Here is a 13,548-nt window from a genome sequence, read left to right as displayed (position 1 = left end):
TGTCACTGAATTATGGGGATTATGCATTCTGTTTAAAGTCGAAATCTCAACGCAGTAATACTTGCAGCCCTTTTTTGAGCTTCGGTTAGTTGATAGGGTTTCTTACCCCATCCATGGCCCAACATGCGCACGACTGCGTTATTTAATTGATATTTATGACAGGAAGCAGCATTTCCTGATTTTTAGGAGTCGTGCAATACTGCAATTAGGTTCACTTTTGCTTAAAAAACAACTATTCTTGCTAAACAACGTTTAAAAAAGATTTTTTAATTATTTGAATAAACGAAGTGCAGCACTTATTTCAGTAATAGCTATGGCTTTTCCGGCCCACTTCTAACCAGTTCCAGCTCACTCAATCTGTCAACATCTTAATCTCTTGGAACGGTAGAAAATCAGGTGGGCGGCACGACGCCATGTTTTTGCAGCCAACATCTCAAAGTATAATTTATAGAAGTATTTGTGTTGTTTATCAATATCTCATATGATTCCCATTGGGATCCAGAAATGTCAATTGACCGCTAGCTAAGGGTTGCGTACTTAGCTGGGGTAGTGCAGCCTGGGAACTGTTGTCCTCCTGACATCAGCTAGAGTGAGAGGGTGCGTCCTGTGGGGTCTGCCTAGGATGTGGTGGGGTTCGACAGTGGGCTCTGTTGAACTTCTATAAAAAGCTGCATGTGTCCCCAAGCAGGCCCTATCAAAGCGACCGTGTGCCGCTCAAAGCGCACTGGTCCTGGTGTTGGGTGTTGGGACTTTAAACAAATTTGACCCGACTGATCAAGCGTCTGCTCCAACAGCTTATGTTCTGGCATCCAGCGGCTTAGTATGAAATGTTATTCCCCGGAAGCTATACCTAAGATGGCAGCCATACTATAATCCAATGTTATGCGCCAACCGATGCTCCCGATCTGCAAAACAAAGAGAACTTGTACAGTGAACTCAATGCCGTCGTAGATAGAACTCTGAAGGGTGATAGCAAGATCTGTTTGGGTGACTTCAATGCGAAGATCGGATCCGACAACTCGAACCATGAGCGCATTATGGGACGCCATCGTTTCAGAGAAATGAGCGAAAACGGAGAGCTGTTTGCAGAATTTTGTGGCCAGGCCAGCCATACCGAAGCTCCATTACTGCTAGAGATTCAAACAGCCATCCAAAGTATGAAATCGAATAAAACCCCAGGGGTCGATCGCATATCAACCGAGATGCTCAAAGCTGATCCCATGACATCCGCTCAACTACTGCATCGTTTATTTCGTAATATCTGGGACACCGCAACTTTTCCGGTCGACTGGATGCAAGGTATCTTAGTGAAGGTGCCCAAAAAGGGTGACCTGACTGTATGCGATAACTGGCGAGGCATTATGTTGCTGTGTACCGTTCTCAAAACTCTATGCAAAATTATCCTAGCCCGGATTCAGGAGAAGATCGATGCGACTCTCCGGCGGCAGCAGGCCGGATTCCGTGCCGGAAGATCCTGTGTGGACCATATTGTCACGCTCCGCATCATTCTGGACCAGGTCAACGAATTCCAAGAGTCTCTTTACTCGGTATTCATTGACTACGAAAAAGCTTTCGACCGTCTCAATCACGAGAATATGTGGGGCGCCCTGAGACGCAAGGGAGTTCCTGAGAAAATCATCGGCCTCATCGAGGCACAGTACGAGGCCTTTTCGTGTAGAGTGCTGCACAATGGGGTCTTGTCCGACCCTATCCGGCTGTTATGGCAGTCTATAACCATGGAGCACCTAAACGAATTCGAATTGGCTGATGACGTTGCACTCCTCGCGCAACGGCGCTCTGATATGCAGAGTAAGCTCAACGACCTTGCCGAGCGCTACCCTTCGGCAGGCTTAGTAATCAACGTCAACAAAACCAAATCGTTGGATGTAAACACGGTGACTCCTTGCAGTTTCACAGTAGCCGGGCAACCAGTGGAGAATGTTGAAAGCTTCCAATATCTTGGTAGCCAAATGGCGTCAGACGGTGGTACCAAGATCGACATAGGCGCACGGATCAAGAAAGCAAGGGCTGCCTTTGCGAGTTTAAGAAAATATCTGGAAAATCAGGCAGATAAGTGAACGCACCAAATACGAATTTTCAACTCTAACGTGAAATCTGTGCTGTTATACGCTAGCGAAACATGGCTGCAGGTGTTCATCAACAGATGCCCGCGGTATATAATTCGGGCATGGTGGCCTCACAACTGGATCTTAAACAACGAGCTTCATCGTCGTTATCACCAGAGGCCGATAGCAACAGAAATTCGAAAGTGGGGCTGGGTTGGCCACACTCCACGTAGGGCGGAAATGAAATCTACAAACAAGCATTAGACTGGAACCCAGTGGTTCATCGCAGCAGAGACAGACCCAGAGGCTCTTGGCGGCGAAGCCTTAATAGAGAAATAAAAGAAGTCGACCGAAATCTAAACTGGCAACAGGTTAAAGCGATAGCTAAGTTAAAGCTGGGCAACGCTCAGGATGGAGATCTTTCAAGTCGACCTCCGGTGGTGAGGTGACAGGAATCATAAGTAAGCAAATCCAGAAATGTCAGAGGGGACCAGTCGCGCAATGTTGGCTGCAGAACAAGCCCATTGTGCGAGGTTTGGATGACACTCACCTGTAGCTAATGCGACGTCAAAGAGCTAGTCTTTACTAAGGCGACGCAGATCAGCGCAGCGTGTAGCTTGTTGTTGCTTTTACTCTACCGCTGATCTTATGCAACGCAAATAGTAACGTCACTATTTGCGCTGCATAAGATCAGCGGGATAGTAAAAGAGAAAATGTGCCACTTCAGTGAAGTCTAAGGTCCTTGATGCGACGTAACTGCTCCTGGGCTTCGTGGCCGTGCGGCTAGTGACGTCAATCGTCTAGACGCATGGGCTATGGAGCGTGGGTTCGATTCCTGCCCCGGTAAGGAGGAAACTTATCGAGACGAAACTTTTCGGTAAGATGAAAACCATTTTCTGGTGGGGACACTTGCCCCCGCTGTTCCTTAGGGTCAGCCATTTTCCTGACCTTCTTCCGACGTTTTGGCGTATCCTTCCTCTCTGGTGGCACTGGCTCCTTTCTGATTGACCTCCAACCCGACCTCAATGAGCTTAGGGGTTGCATCGGTGCGGCCAAACGTCTACGGAGTTCTGCAGTTTGGCGTTCCGCCAGCTCCGTCATATATGACTAAATTTGGTCTTATATGAGGAACAAAAACTTGATTACAACATAATTGTTGTTCGGGAGCCGAATCTTCAATTCGGTCCCCTTCCTGGCTGTAGGAAAACGACCCGGCAAACAAACGCGACGCGAATTTGGACACATTCAAAACGATAATCGATTGGAATTAATCGTAACGTAAACATAAATCTTTGACGTTATGATTATCAGCATTATCAGCGTCGAAGCATAAATGTCATCATTGATCATTTTGATTATTTTAGAGATGTGAAGTGTGTACTTGAAATATTTCATATGAGACAAGCACCCAAAATACACGTTAAGAAAAAAACAATAATATTATGCGTTGGGTTGTTGGTTGTTCACGATTCGATTGGAGAAAAAAAAGTCTTCCGGGAGATGGTTGAAACAAACATTATAAATGAGATAGATTCGATTGGATTCAATCGATTGATATGGGATAATAAAAAAAAAAAAATAAAAAAATATATTGAATAAATAGAAAAGCCAAAATGGAAACCAACGCAAAATGGGTAGTAATAATCATAACACTATAACAATGATTAAATTGTATTGAGAGTGTATTCTGCACAACCGACGACAATGTGAAACGCATTTTAAAGAAACGTATTGTAACGCGCCCCTAACCGGATATCGGTCTAGAGCTCGGGGTGTGAATCGTGGTAGCGAGAGTGATGTCGCCATTCTGTAAACGAATTTTGAGGAGAGAAGACGTTCCGCGAGTGAGTTTATATTTTGCAAAGAGTTTGTCGAGCACATTTAAGTTGCAATTCGTAATCAGGAATACAGTGAAGTACGAATACGACATGGCGCAGTCGGCAGGTGAGTATTCGTTATAAGAATACACCAGAACCAAAATTGGAAAATTTCCAAAAAAAAAAATGGATGATGGGATGTGTAAGTGAAAAATGAAACAAACCCGCAAAACAAAATGGCGGATGGCATGCAACAAGAAGAAATGTATTTTATCTATAAATGTGAATACCTAATAAATACATTTAAAAATGTGTGAAGATTCTAATGTATTGAAGCTGGGATGATAAATAGAATTCAATGCAGGACGCGAGGGTACCTGTATGATGAATCTATTGGACACAGGACGCTTGGGTACCTGAGTCCCGAATAACAATAGTAATAATCATAAAAGTTGAAAACAAATACGATAGTATTCAATGCAGGTCGTGTGGGTACCTGTATGATGAATCTATTGGATACAGGACGCGTGGGTACCTGTGTCCCGAAAAGAGAGGTTAAAACCAAATACGATAGAATTCAATGCAGGTCGTGTGGGTACCTGTATGATGAATCTATTGGATACAGGACGCGTGGGTACCTGTGTCCCAAAAAAAAAGAGGTTGAAAATAAATACGATAGAATTCAATGCAGGATGTGTGAGTACCTGTATGATGAATCTATTGAATGCTAGACGAAAACCTTGACATGAAACATATACTGGGAATAATCCAATACAACGTTGCATAGTTCAAATGCTGAACTGATATTAAAGAAAAAAAATAAATGTTTTGTTACAGATAAAACGGCACGCACGCGAGAACAGAAGAAGAAGAAGACCAAAGATTTGGCCCGTGAGTTAGCTGAAGAGAAGGCCAAGAATGCGACATTGATGGAAGCATTAGATCGCAGTCTTCACGAAAATCCTGATTTGGATTTCAACGTGGAGAACAGAATGAGCAGTACTCGACAGGCGGGTCCACAGAGCTTCGAAGAGTCGAAATTTTTTTCATCCATGAATCAGCTGTCAATCGCATCAATCAACGTGCCCGAATGCAAAGCACCAGATGGTGAAGAGATACATCGTCAAACATATGAGATGTGGAAAGATCTGCTGGTGGATTCTCTCAAGCTGGCGGGAGTAGACGATGAATCCACAAAATTCACGGTTTTTAAAGTTAAGGCTGGAACTCGGCTTCTGGAAATATACCGGAATACCAAATCTCGAGATGATGCACCTGATCAAGTTACCGAACCTTTCTCGAATGCGTTACATCGCCTCCGGACGTACTTCGGATCGGGATCGGACGTAATGTTGATGAGACGTAAGCTGTCGCTAATGATGCAGAAACCAGATGAAACCGACCTTAGCTTTATAACAAGAGTCGGTTCAACAGCACGATTGTGTGAATTCAATGCTGAAAAAGAGTTTGAAGAAATTGTGTCTACCGTAGCGGAACACGCTAGATGCAGAGAGGTTCGAACCACGGCTTTAAAAATGTTAAGTCGAAAATGCACTTTTATTGATCTGGTGGACAAGGTGCGGAACTTGAGACCATCAGGTTAAACGAAGAATACGTAATGCGCAGACATCGCGATACAGAGACAGCATCAGTCGCTCCGGTTCAGTCATTCGCTGGATGGGACTCCACACGAGAGCAAAGATATCCAGGGAGCTTCATTTCCCGTGGATCACGTGGTGGTGGTTTTCAACGCGGCATTTCAAGTCGTCGAGGTACATGGCAGAGTAATAGAGGCAGACAACGTGGCGGTTATCAAACTCACCAATTCAGAAATGACCCACCGCGAGGTGAACGATGCTGGAGATGCGGTGGAGTGTATCATACAGCAATGGATTGTACTGCGAGAGACAAAAATTGCAACAGGTGTGGACGCCTTGGACACATCCAAAGAGTGTGCACATACTCGGAGACTAACAAGCGTGTTGCAATGGAAACATTGGATACGGTTCCTAAAAAGATCGCTGCAATTGAGATTCCAGAGGAAAAACTTAAAGAGGACCCGGTAAGTGGAACTGCGGAAACCACTATTTGAGAGACAATTTATCATGTAAAATTTAATAATGTTTACTGTTTATTGAAGTTTCGAGGTTATTAACAAAATTAAAATAAAATTTGAACTCGTTAAATATTTAGTTTTGCTGAAAAATGACTAACTACTTGACTGTAATAAACTGAAAATATAAAACAATAAAAAAAAATGTATGTGTGATAACAAGTGATGCTTATTGTATTATAACAGGAAATGATGACTACTTCGCCTATGTATGTTTGTTCTCAATCGGTATCTACTGAAAAAATCATCGAAAATTATATCCGAATCTTTGGGGTGTGCTTCTGATTCCACAGCACGAATTGCTTCCTCATCTTTGACAAACGTGTGCGTATTAGCTAATCCTGAAAAGGTTGATAACGTAAGTAAAAAAAAAATGAAAGAAATTGACAGAAAGTGACATTGATGATAAATACTTAATGTTTATAGCCGAAACATCCACGGCCGAGTACAGTGAGTGCATTAGCGCAAATGTCGTCGACGCTGGGTACCGAAGGGACAATTTTGGCTACTGTGGCAGGATTACAGTGTTCATTTTTGATTGACTCTGGAGCGGAAGTTAACACGTTCATGCTAACATTGTTCAATCAAATGGTTTTGGAGCCAACGTATAAAAACGAACTATTTGACGTTAACTATACATCAGATCGATCCCTTAAAGCCTACGCAACATCTGGAAGAATTGAAGTATTAGCGACATTCCACGCATATTTACACATTTCCGAAGACAGGCCAACGCTATTGGAGAAGTTTTATGTTGTGAAGGAAAATCGAGCACTTCTAAGCCGACAGACAGCATGCAGATATAGCGTACTGATGCTTGGACTGAATGTCCCAATACAATCAAATACAAGTGGAAAAGAAGATGACCTATATGCTGGAGAGATTGCAGCAATCAGCTCCAGTGGTATTTTTCCGAAATTCAACGTCCCACCTGTAAAAATCTATTATGATAAAACAAAGGCCCCATGCAGAAACGTTTTTGTGAATGTTCCACTAGCTGTCAAACCATTAGTGGAAAAACGACTACATGAATTGGTATCAGCAAACATTATTGAGCGAGTGATTGACGGAATGGATACTTCCTTCTGCTCATCTATGTTGGTAGTCCCTAAAGGGAAGGAGGATATACGGTTGGTAATTGACTTGAGAGGCCCGAACCGTTATATCCAACGGAATCCATTCGCTATGCCAACCTTGGAAAAATATTAGCTGAACTCGATGGAGCAGCATGGTTCTCCACGATTGATCTCTCAAACGCTTTCTTCCATAATGAACTCGACGAAGAGTCCCGGCACCTTACGAACTTCTTCACGGAGTATGGAATGTACCGGTTTCCCTTTGGACTAAGCTTCCCTTTGGACTAAGCAACGCTCCAGATATTTTTCAGGAAACAATGCAGAGAAAAATATTGGGAGATTGCGAGGGATGTCGGAATTTTTTGGACGACGTCTTAGTATTTGGAGCTACTAAAGAGGAGCATGACACAAACTTGGCGAAAGTTCTCACTAGATTAGCCAACCATAATGTAAAATTGAATAAGGATAAATGTGTGTTTGGAAGCCAATCGGTGAAATTCATTGGATTTACCTTGACCCCGGATGGTTGGCTAGTGGACAAAGAGAAGGTGGCGGCGATCAAGGAATTCAGAAGGCCAGTGAACTGTTCCGAGGTAAAAAGCTTTTTGGGACTAATTACTTTTGTGGACAAATTCATAATCCATCGGGCCGCAAAAACTGAAAACTTGCGCGCACTTGCTACGTCAGATACATTCCAGTGGACTGAAAAAGAAGAAAAAGAATTCATACACTTAAAAGAGGATGCATTGAAGTACATTAGGCGTTTGGGATACTACAGTCCAAAGGATACAATTGAGCTGTTCGTGGATGCATCGCCAACCGGGCTTGGCGCGGTCCTCATACAGTACAATTCAGAGAACACTCCCAGAATAATCGCATGTGCGTCCAAAGTACTCACGCAATCTGAACAACGATACCCTCAAACCCAGAGAGAGGCATTGGCCGTTGTCTGGGGAGTAGAAAGGTTTAGCTTTTATTTGTTGGGAGGACATTCATAATACGTACAGATGCTGAAGCGAACCAGTACATTTTAATCCGAGCCATCGCCTAGGAAAAAGAGCAGTCTCACGCGCAGAAAGTTGGGCATTACGGCTGCAACCGTATGATTTTAAAATTCAACGAGTCCCAGGTGATGAAAACATCGCCGATGTTCTCTCTCGTCTGATTCCGGAAACACAAACAAGTATAGCGTTTGATAGTGATGAGGATAAACACTTTCTGTATGCACTAGACTCCGGATCGATGGAATTAACATGGAATGATATCGAGTCAACATCTGAGCAGGACAATGAATTCATCATGATTCGTAATGCCCTGAAAACGAATAGATGGTAAATAGTTTATCTTAAACAAAAAAAAAAAAAAGTAATGACTAAACTCCAATATTTTATACTTTACTAGGTCGAGTGACTTGCGATCTTATGAAGCACAAAAAAAGCACTTGTACAACATGGGATCATTACTATTTAAGGATGAGCGCGTCGTTCTTCCTCTCACACTACGTTTGACTGCTCTTCAATACGCTCATGGTGGCCACATTGGGGAAATGGCCATGAAACGAATTATGAGGAAGTTCTTCTGGTGGCCGAAGATGTCCGCTGAAGTAACTCGATTCGTTAAGGATTGCGAAATATGCGTCATGATGTCTAAACGAGATCCACCAGTACCACTGATATCGAGAGAAATGCCTGATGGCCCTTGGCAAAATCTACAGATAGATTTCCTATCTGTTCCACATTTTGGCACCGGCGAGTTTCTGGTAATTATAGACACATACTCCCGCTATTTGGCGGTAGTTGAAATGAAGGCAATGGATGCAACCAGCACGAACGCAGCACTTTTGAAGTGTTTCAGACGTGGGGCTTACCACTGATTATGCAGAGCGATAACGGGCCACCATTCCAAAGCTCAGCATTCAAAACGTTCTGGGAGCAAAAGGGTATACAAATACGCAAGGCCATTCCACTCAGCCCCCAGTCAAATGGTGCCGTTGAAAGGCAAAACCAAGGGCTTATTAAGACACTATCGGCATCTAAGTTGGAGGGTAAGAATTGGCGCAGAGCTCTTCAAGATTATGTGCATCGCCATAACAACTTGATTCCACATTCGAGGCTTGGAGTGACACCCTTCGAGTTAATGACTGGCTGGAAATACCGCGGATTTTTCCCATGCCTATGGAAAAAAACAGTTTACGATGAAATGGACTTGACTGATATTAAAGAACGGGATGCTGAGGCCAAGCTCTCCAGCAAAATTTATGCAGATGCTACTCGAGGTGCAAAGGACTCCAATCTAACTGTTGGTGACGTAGTATTACTGGCACAACAGAAAAGAAACAAAACCGATCCTACCTTTTCATCCGAACGCTTCAGAATTGTAGCTAGGAATGGCCCAAAAGTAGTCGTAATGAGCAGGACAGGCATCCAATATGCAAGGAATATACGAGACGTAAAAGCAGCTCCAGAACTGCATGTAGCTATAAATCGAAGCGATGAGGAAGTATTGCATCCGGAAAATGGAGGATAGATCTTGAACCAAATGTAGATAACATGGAAAATCCGAATCTGGTGCCACATGCAGAGAGACCCGTCGCGTCGGATTTAATCCATTCAGCGGATCCTGACAAATTTGTTCATCAAACTCCAAAAGTGCTTCGCAAGAGAGATCTCATCAAACGTCCTTCAAAGTACGATGATTTCGTATACCATGTTTTCACTAAATGATACGTGTGGTAACGATTGCAACGACTGTTTGCAATTATTGACTTACAATACCGACTGTTTGTTTTTCTACTGGCTTGAAAATTAAAGTGGCTTGGCAGAAGGAAGGTCGTGCGATATGTGCCATCACAAATATTGCCCTCCGCTCGCTTTCAAATCGACTTCTATAAAAAACATTCTTCATGCCTGCCGTATCCTAACGGAACTATCAATTCTATACTTTCGCCTCTAATGCTATCATGAACATGTACGTCCAAGTTTGGAAGATGATATTAGCATTTCCATATCATTACTTTGTTATGTCATTTCAGCAAAAAAAGAAGTTGATCATCGTAAATAAATACCTAAAATAAACAGAAAATCTATTAGCGAATATTATTTGATTATATACTTACATAAATCCAAAGAGTAGAGAAGGAGAGCGATGTAGGAAAACGACCCGGCAAACAAACGCGACGCGAATTTGGACACATTCAAAAACGATAATCGATTGGAATTAATCGTAACGTAAACATAAATCTTTGACGTTATGATTATCAGCATTATCAGCGTCGAAGCATAAATGTCATCATTGATCATTTTGATTATTTAAGAGATGTGAGGTGTGTACTTGAAATATTTCATATGAGACAAGCACCCAAAATACACGTTAAGAAAAAAACAATAATATTATGCGTTGGGTTGTTGGTTGTTCACGATTCGATTGGAGAAAAAAAAGTCTTCCGGGAGATGGTTGAAACAAACATTATAAATGAGATAGATTCGATTGGATTCAATCGATTGATATGGGATAATAAAAAATAAATAAAAATATATTGAATAAATAGAAAAGCCAAAATGGAAACCAACGCAAAATGGGTAGTAATAATCATAACACTATAACAATGATTAAATTGTATTGAGAGTGTATTCTGCACAACCGACGACAATGTGAAACGCATTTTAAAGAAACGGATTTTAACGCGCCCCTAACCGGATATCTGTCTAGAGCTCGGGGTGTGAATCGTGGGAGCTAGAGTGATGTCGCCATTCTGTAAACGAATTTTGAGGAGAGAAGACGTTCCGCGAGTGAGTTTATATTTTGCAAAGAGTTTGTCGAGCACATTTAAGTTGCAATTCGTAATCAGGAATACAGTGAAGTACGAATACGACACTGGCCTCCGTAGCCTGGCTCTCACTGCCAACTCTTTCTCCTCAGTAAGTAAGCGGATCTTCCGTTCCGCCTCCTTGCTGGCCTCCAGCAGGAACCTCTATTCCTGCTTTGCCTCTACAACGATGTTGCAAACAGTCATCGCAGGCATCTTTTAAATTCCTGCCGTATTTCGTTCTGTATTTCCTGTATTATCCATCGTGTCCGAGATAGTCGTGATCAGCTCTGTTTTCTGGCATCCGCCCTCCTGGTGGCTAGTTATAGCCTCGTTAATGACCTTGGTCAGAGTGGTGCCATCCATTTTGACCTCGACTTGCGCTTCCTCTACCTTACCACGCTTCTCTCTGGCGCCTACCGCTGGCGACCTATGGGGCGTAATCCACAGAACATAATCCACGATTTTATGAGGCCACGATTTTATGGGATGAAAAACAGTCTAGCAATTAGCTCGGGTATGCCACTCCTACCTCAGCTACCAGGGTTTGCAGAAGCAGCAATTCCCCGACACTTCTGTCAAGCCTAGCGAGACTTTCGTGCCCCCTACTTCTGCGGTACCGCAGAGGTATCTGCTCCTCGTCACTCCTGCCAGGCCTTGCGAGACTTCACTCATTCCGTCACTGGCAGCCGGGTCACACCTGCCCTCTGACCACACGTACCATGCGAGGCTTATTTGTGTACTCACCCATACATTCGGTCGTCCTTCCGTTCAGCCCGTGGCTAAAGAATTCAATATATGCTATTCGGTTTGTTATACGTGGTTTTGAAAAGCAGTCAGTTTAAATTAGGCCTTTTTTGTTATAATAAATCATGTAAACATTATTACATACATGTAACCAGTCAAAGTGAACCTAGCTAATGGTTTCAATAGCTTTTAGTGTGTGCTGTATTTTTGACATACACTTTATAGTTTTCGAAATTTATTCAAGGTATAACATACTTTTTTTCAAAGGTTAATTCTTTGTTACAAGCAAAATATTTTAAAAAAATCCGTAACAGATTTACCCGCTTATTATTTGTTAACATTTTTAAAATAAACTTGCAAAAACATTGGTTAGTCTTAAAATAAAGGCGTTTTAAAATCTCTGATTAACACTTTCCGGATATTGTACTTTGTTCAAATAGTAAAAGAAAATTATATGTTTTACAAAATTATGATGACATATTCCCTAACATGCATTATTAGGTAAACTACCAACATGTAAACAAAAGATAAATATATTTTCTATTGTTTTTAACGGAATTGACAACTGTTATTCAATCTAACGAAAATTGGATTTACTCCGCCTTCTATGATATCGCAACCAGAGCTTTAAATATTCGATTATTTTTATGAAACCCATCGGCCTTCTTTGTCACTTCACTTTTAAACATATCTCGCGCTTAGTTTCATAGGGGCGTAACTGTATAGATCGATTTCTCTTCGTCGATGTTTTCTTTTTATTATTGTACCGAATTGCACTAGTTTGTCGACGATTTAATGGATTGGTGTGATAAAGGATGATTGTATCTTGCACCAGAATCAATAATCACGGTTGTAGCTTTTGAAACAATTGAGTTATTAACAAAATATAAAATCGATTAAGAAAAATCGATCAATACAGTTACGCCCCTATGAAACTAAGCGCGAGATATTCATTATTCATATTCGGCTCTGCACCGTCAATTTTCGGAATGAATATGAGTCAGTGAGTATTTATTTGAATATCACAAATTATTAAATAATTGTAAAACTGAACACCCCTAGTAACATTTTGCTTTTATGCTGGTTTTATAACACTCTTGAAGAGTATATTATGGACTTCAAGAGCGTTATAAAACTCAAAATGTTACTTGGGACATGTTTGATGATTTAAATAAATACAAGCATAGATCTAATCCCGACGTTCAATTGAGGGGCATTTTTAGCGCCAAGTGTCAATATAATTAAGGCTAATTCTGTTTTTTTCGCGCGCAGATACCATACTCAGTGGTAATCAATTGAATGAATTTATGAAGAAGTAAAATGAGTAAGTCATTCTATGTTTTGAATAATCAAAACTCGAATGTCAAAAGTCGGAGGGAATGTGCTTCATGAAAGTGAATATTTTATGCATGAGAAGTTCGCAATATGGCGCATGTCAATGTCTAGAAATTTTAAAAGAATTGGGCATGATTGAAAGCATAATTCTACATTCCGAAACTCCATGGCAAGTTTAGCTTGCTTGTTAGACTGCCATAATCGATTTTAACAAGTTGAATATTGTTTTCATGTATTATGTAAGTCAATCATATTTTAGAAATTATTAAAATTGAATTTAATACATTAATGTTACATAAAACTTCAGCCTGGATTTATATTCTTATATTTGGTGTCAAAAACGTTAAAATTGTTGAAATATCCACCAAAATATTGTTGAATTTTAAAAGATTAGCAAAAAATCATGGTTTTAAGGGTTTACTAAATCTTTAATATCTCAGCCCCGTTAGAATATTTTTTCGATCTGTTTTGACTTTCCTTATAAAAATACTTTTTGAATAGTGGTTGACAATACGAGGTAAATTTCTGCGAAAATTGCCGAAAAAATGCATTTCTATGATATTGAAATTGTTGTAGAGGCAACAACCAT

At 41.3% G+C, this 13,548-nt stretch overlaps 2 protein-coding genes across 4 annotated transcripts in view; both read left to right on the top strand.

Moving 5' to 3' along the window:
• LOC134202619 (uncharacterized) overlaps positions 1–13,548 on the top strand; it is a 708,184-nt gene that overhangs the window by 502,869 nt on the left and 191,767 nt on the right. The window lies entirely within an intron of this gene.
• LOC134224930 (uncharacterized) lies at positions 3,769–6,097 on the top strand. The gene is made up of 2 exons (XM_062704625.1): positions 3,769–4,010; positions 4,721–6,097. The coding sequence occupies exons 1-2, from the start codon at positions 3,863–3,865 to the stop codon at positions 5,485–5,487; spliced, it is 915 nt and encodes a 304-aa protein (XP_062560609.1). The 5' UTR covers positions 3,769–3,862; the 3' UTR covers positions 5,488–6,097.

The sequence above is a fragment of the Armigeres subalbatus genome, chromosome 1 (assembly GCF_024139115.2).
Source record: "Armigeres subalbatus isolate Guangzhou_Male chromosome 1, GZ_Asu_2, whole genome shotgun sequence".
Classification (NCBI taxonomy): domain Eukaryota; kingdom Metazoa; phylum Arthropoda; class Insecta; order Diptera; family Culicidae; genus Armigeres; species Armigeres subalbatus.
This window is presented reverse-complemented; position numbering and strand designations above follow the sequence as displayed.

Excerpts from the sequence above, each read along its gene's own strand:
- LOC134224930 (XM_062704625.1), top strand. The coding sequence starts at position 3,863 with ATGTCGCCATTCTGTAAACGAATTTTGAGGAGAGAAGACGTTCCGCGA. Across the intron at positions 4,011-4,720 it reads CGACATGGCGCAGTCGGCAG|ATAAAACGGCACGCACGCGA; the intron begins GTGAGTATTCGT and ends GTTTTGTTACAG.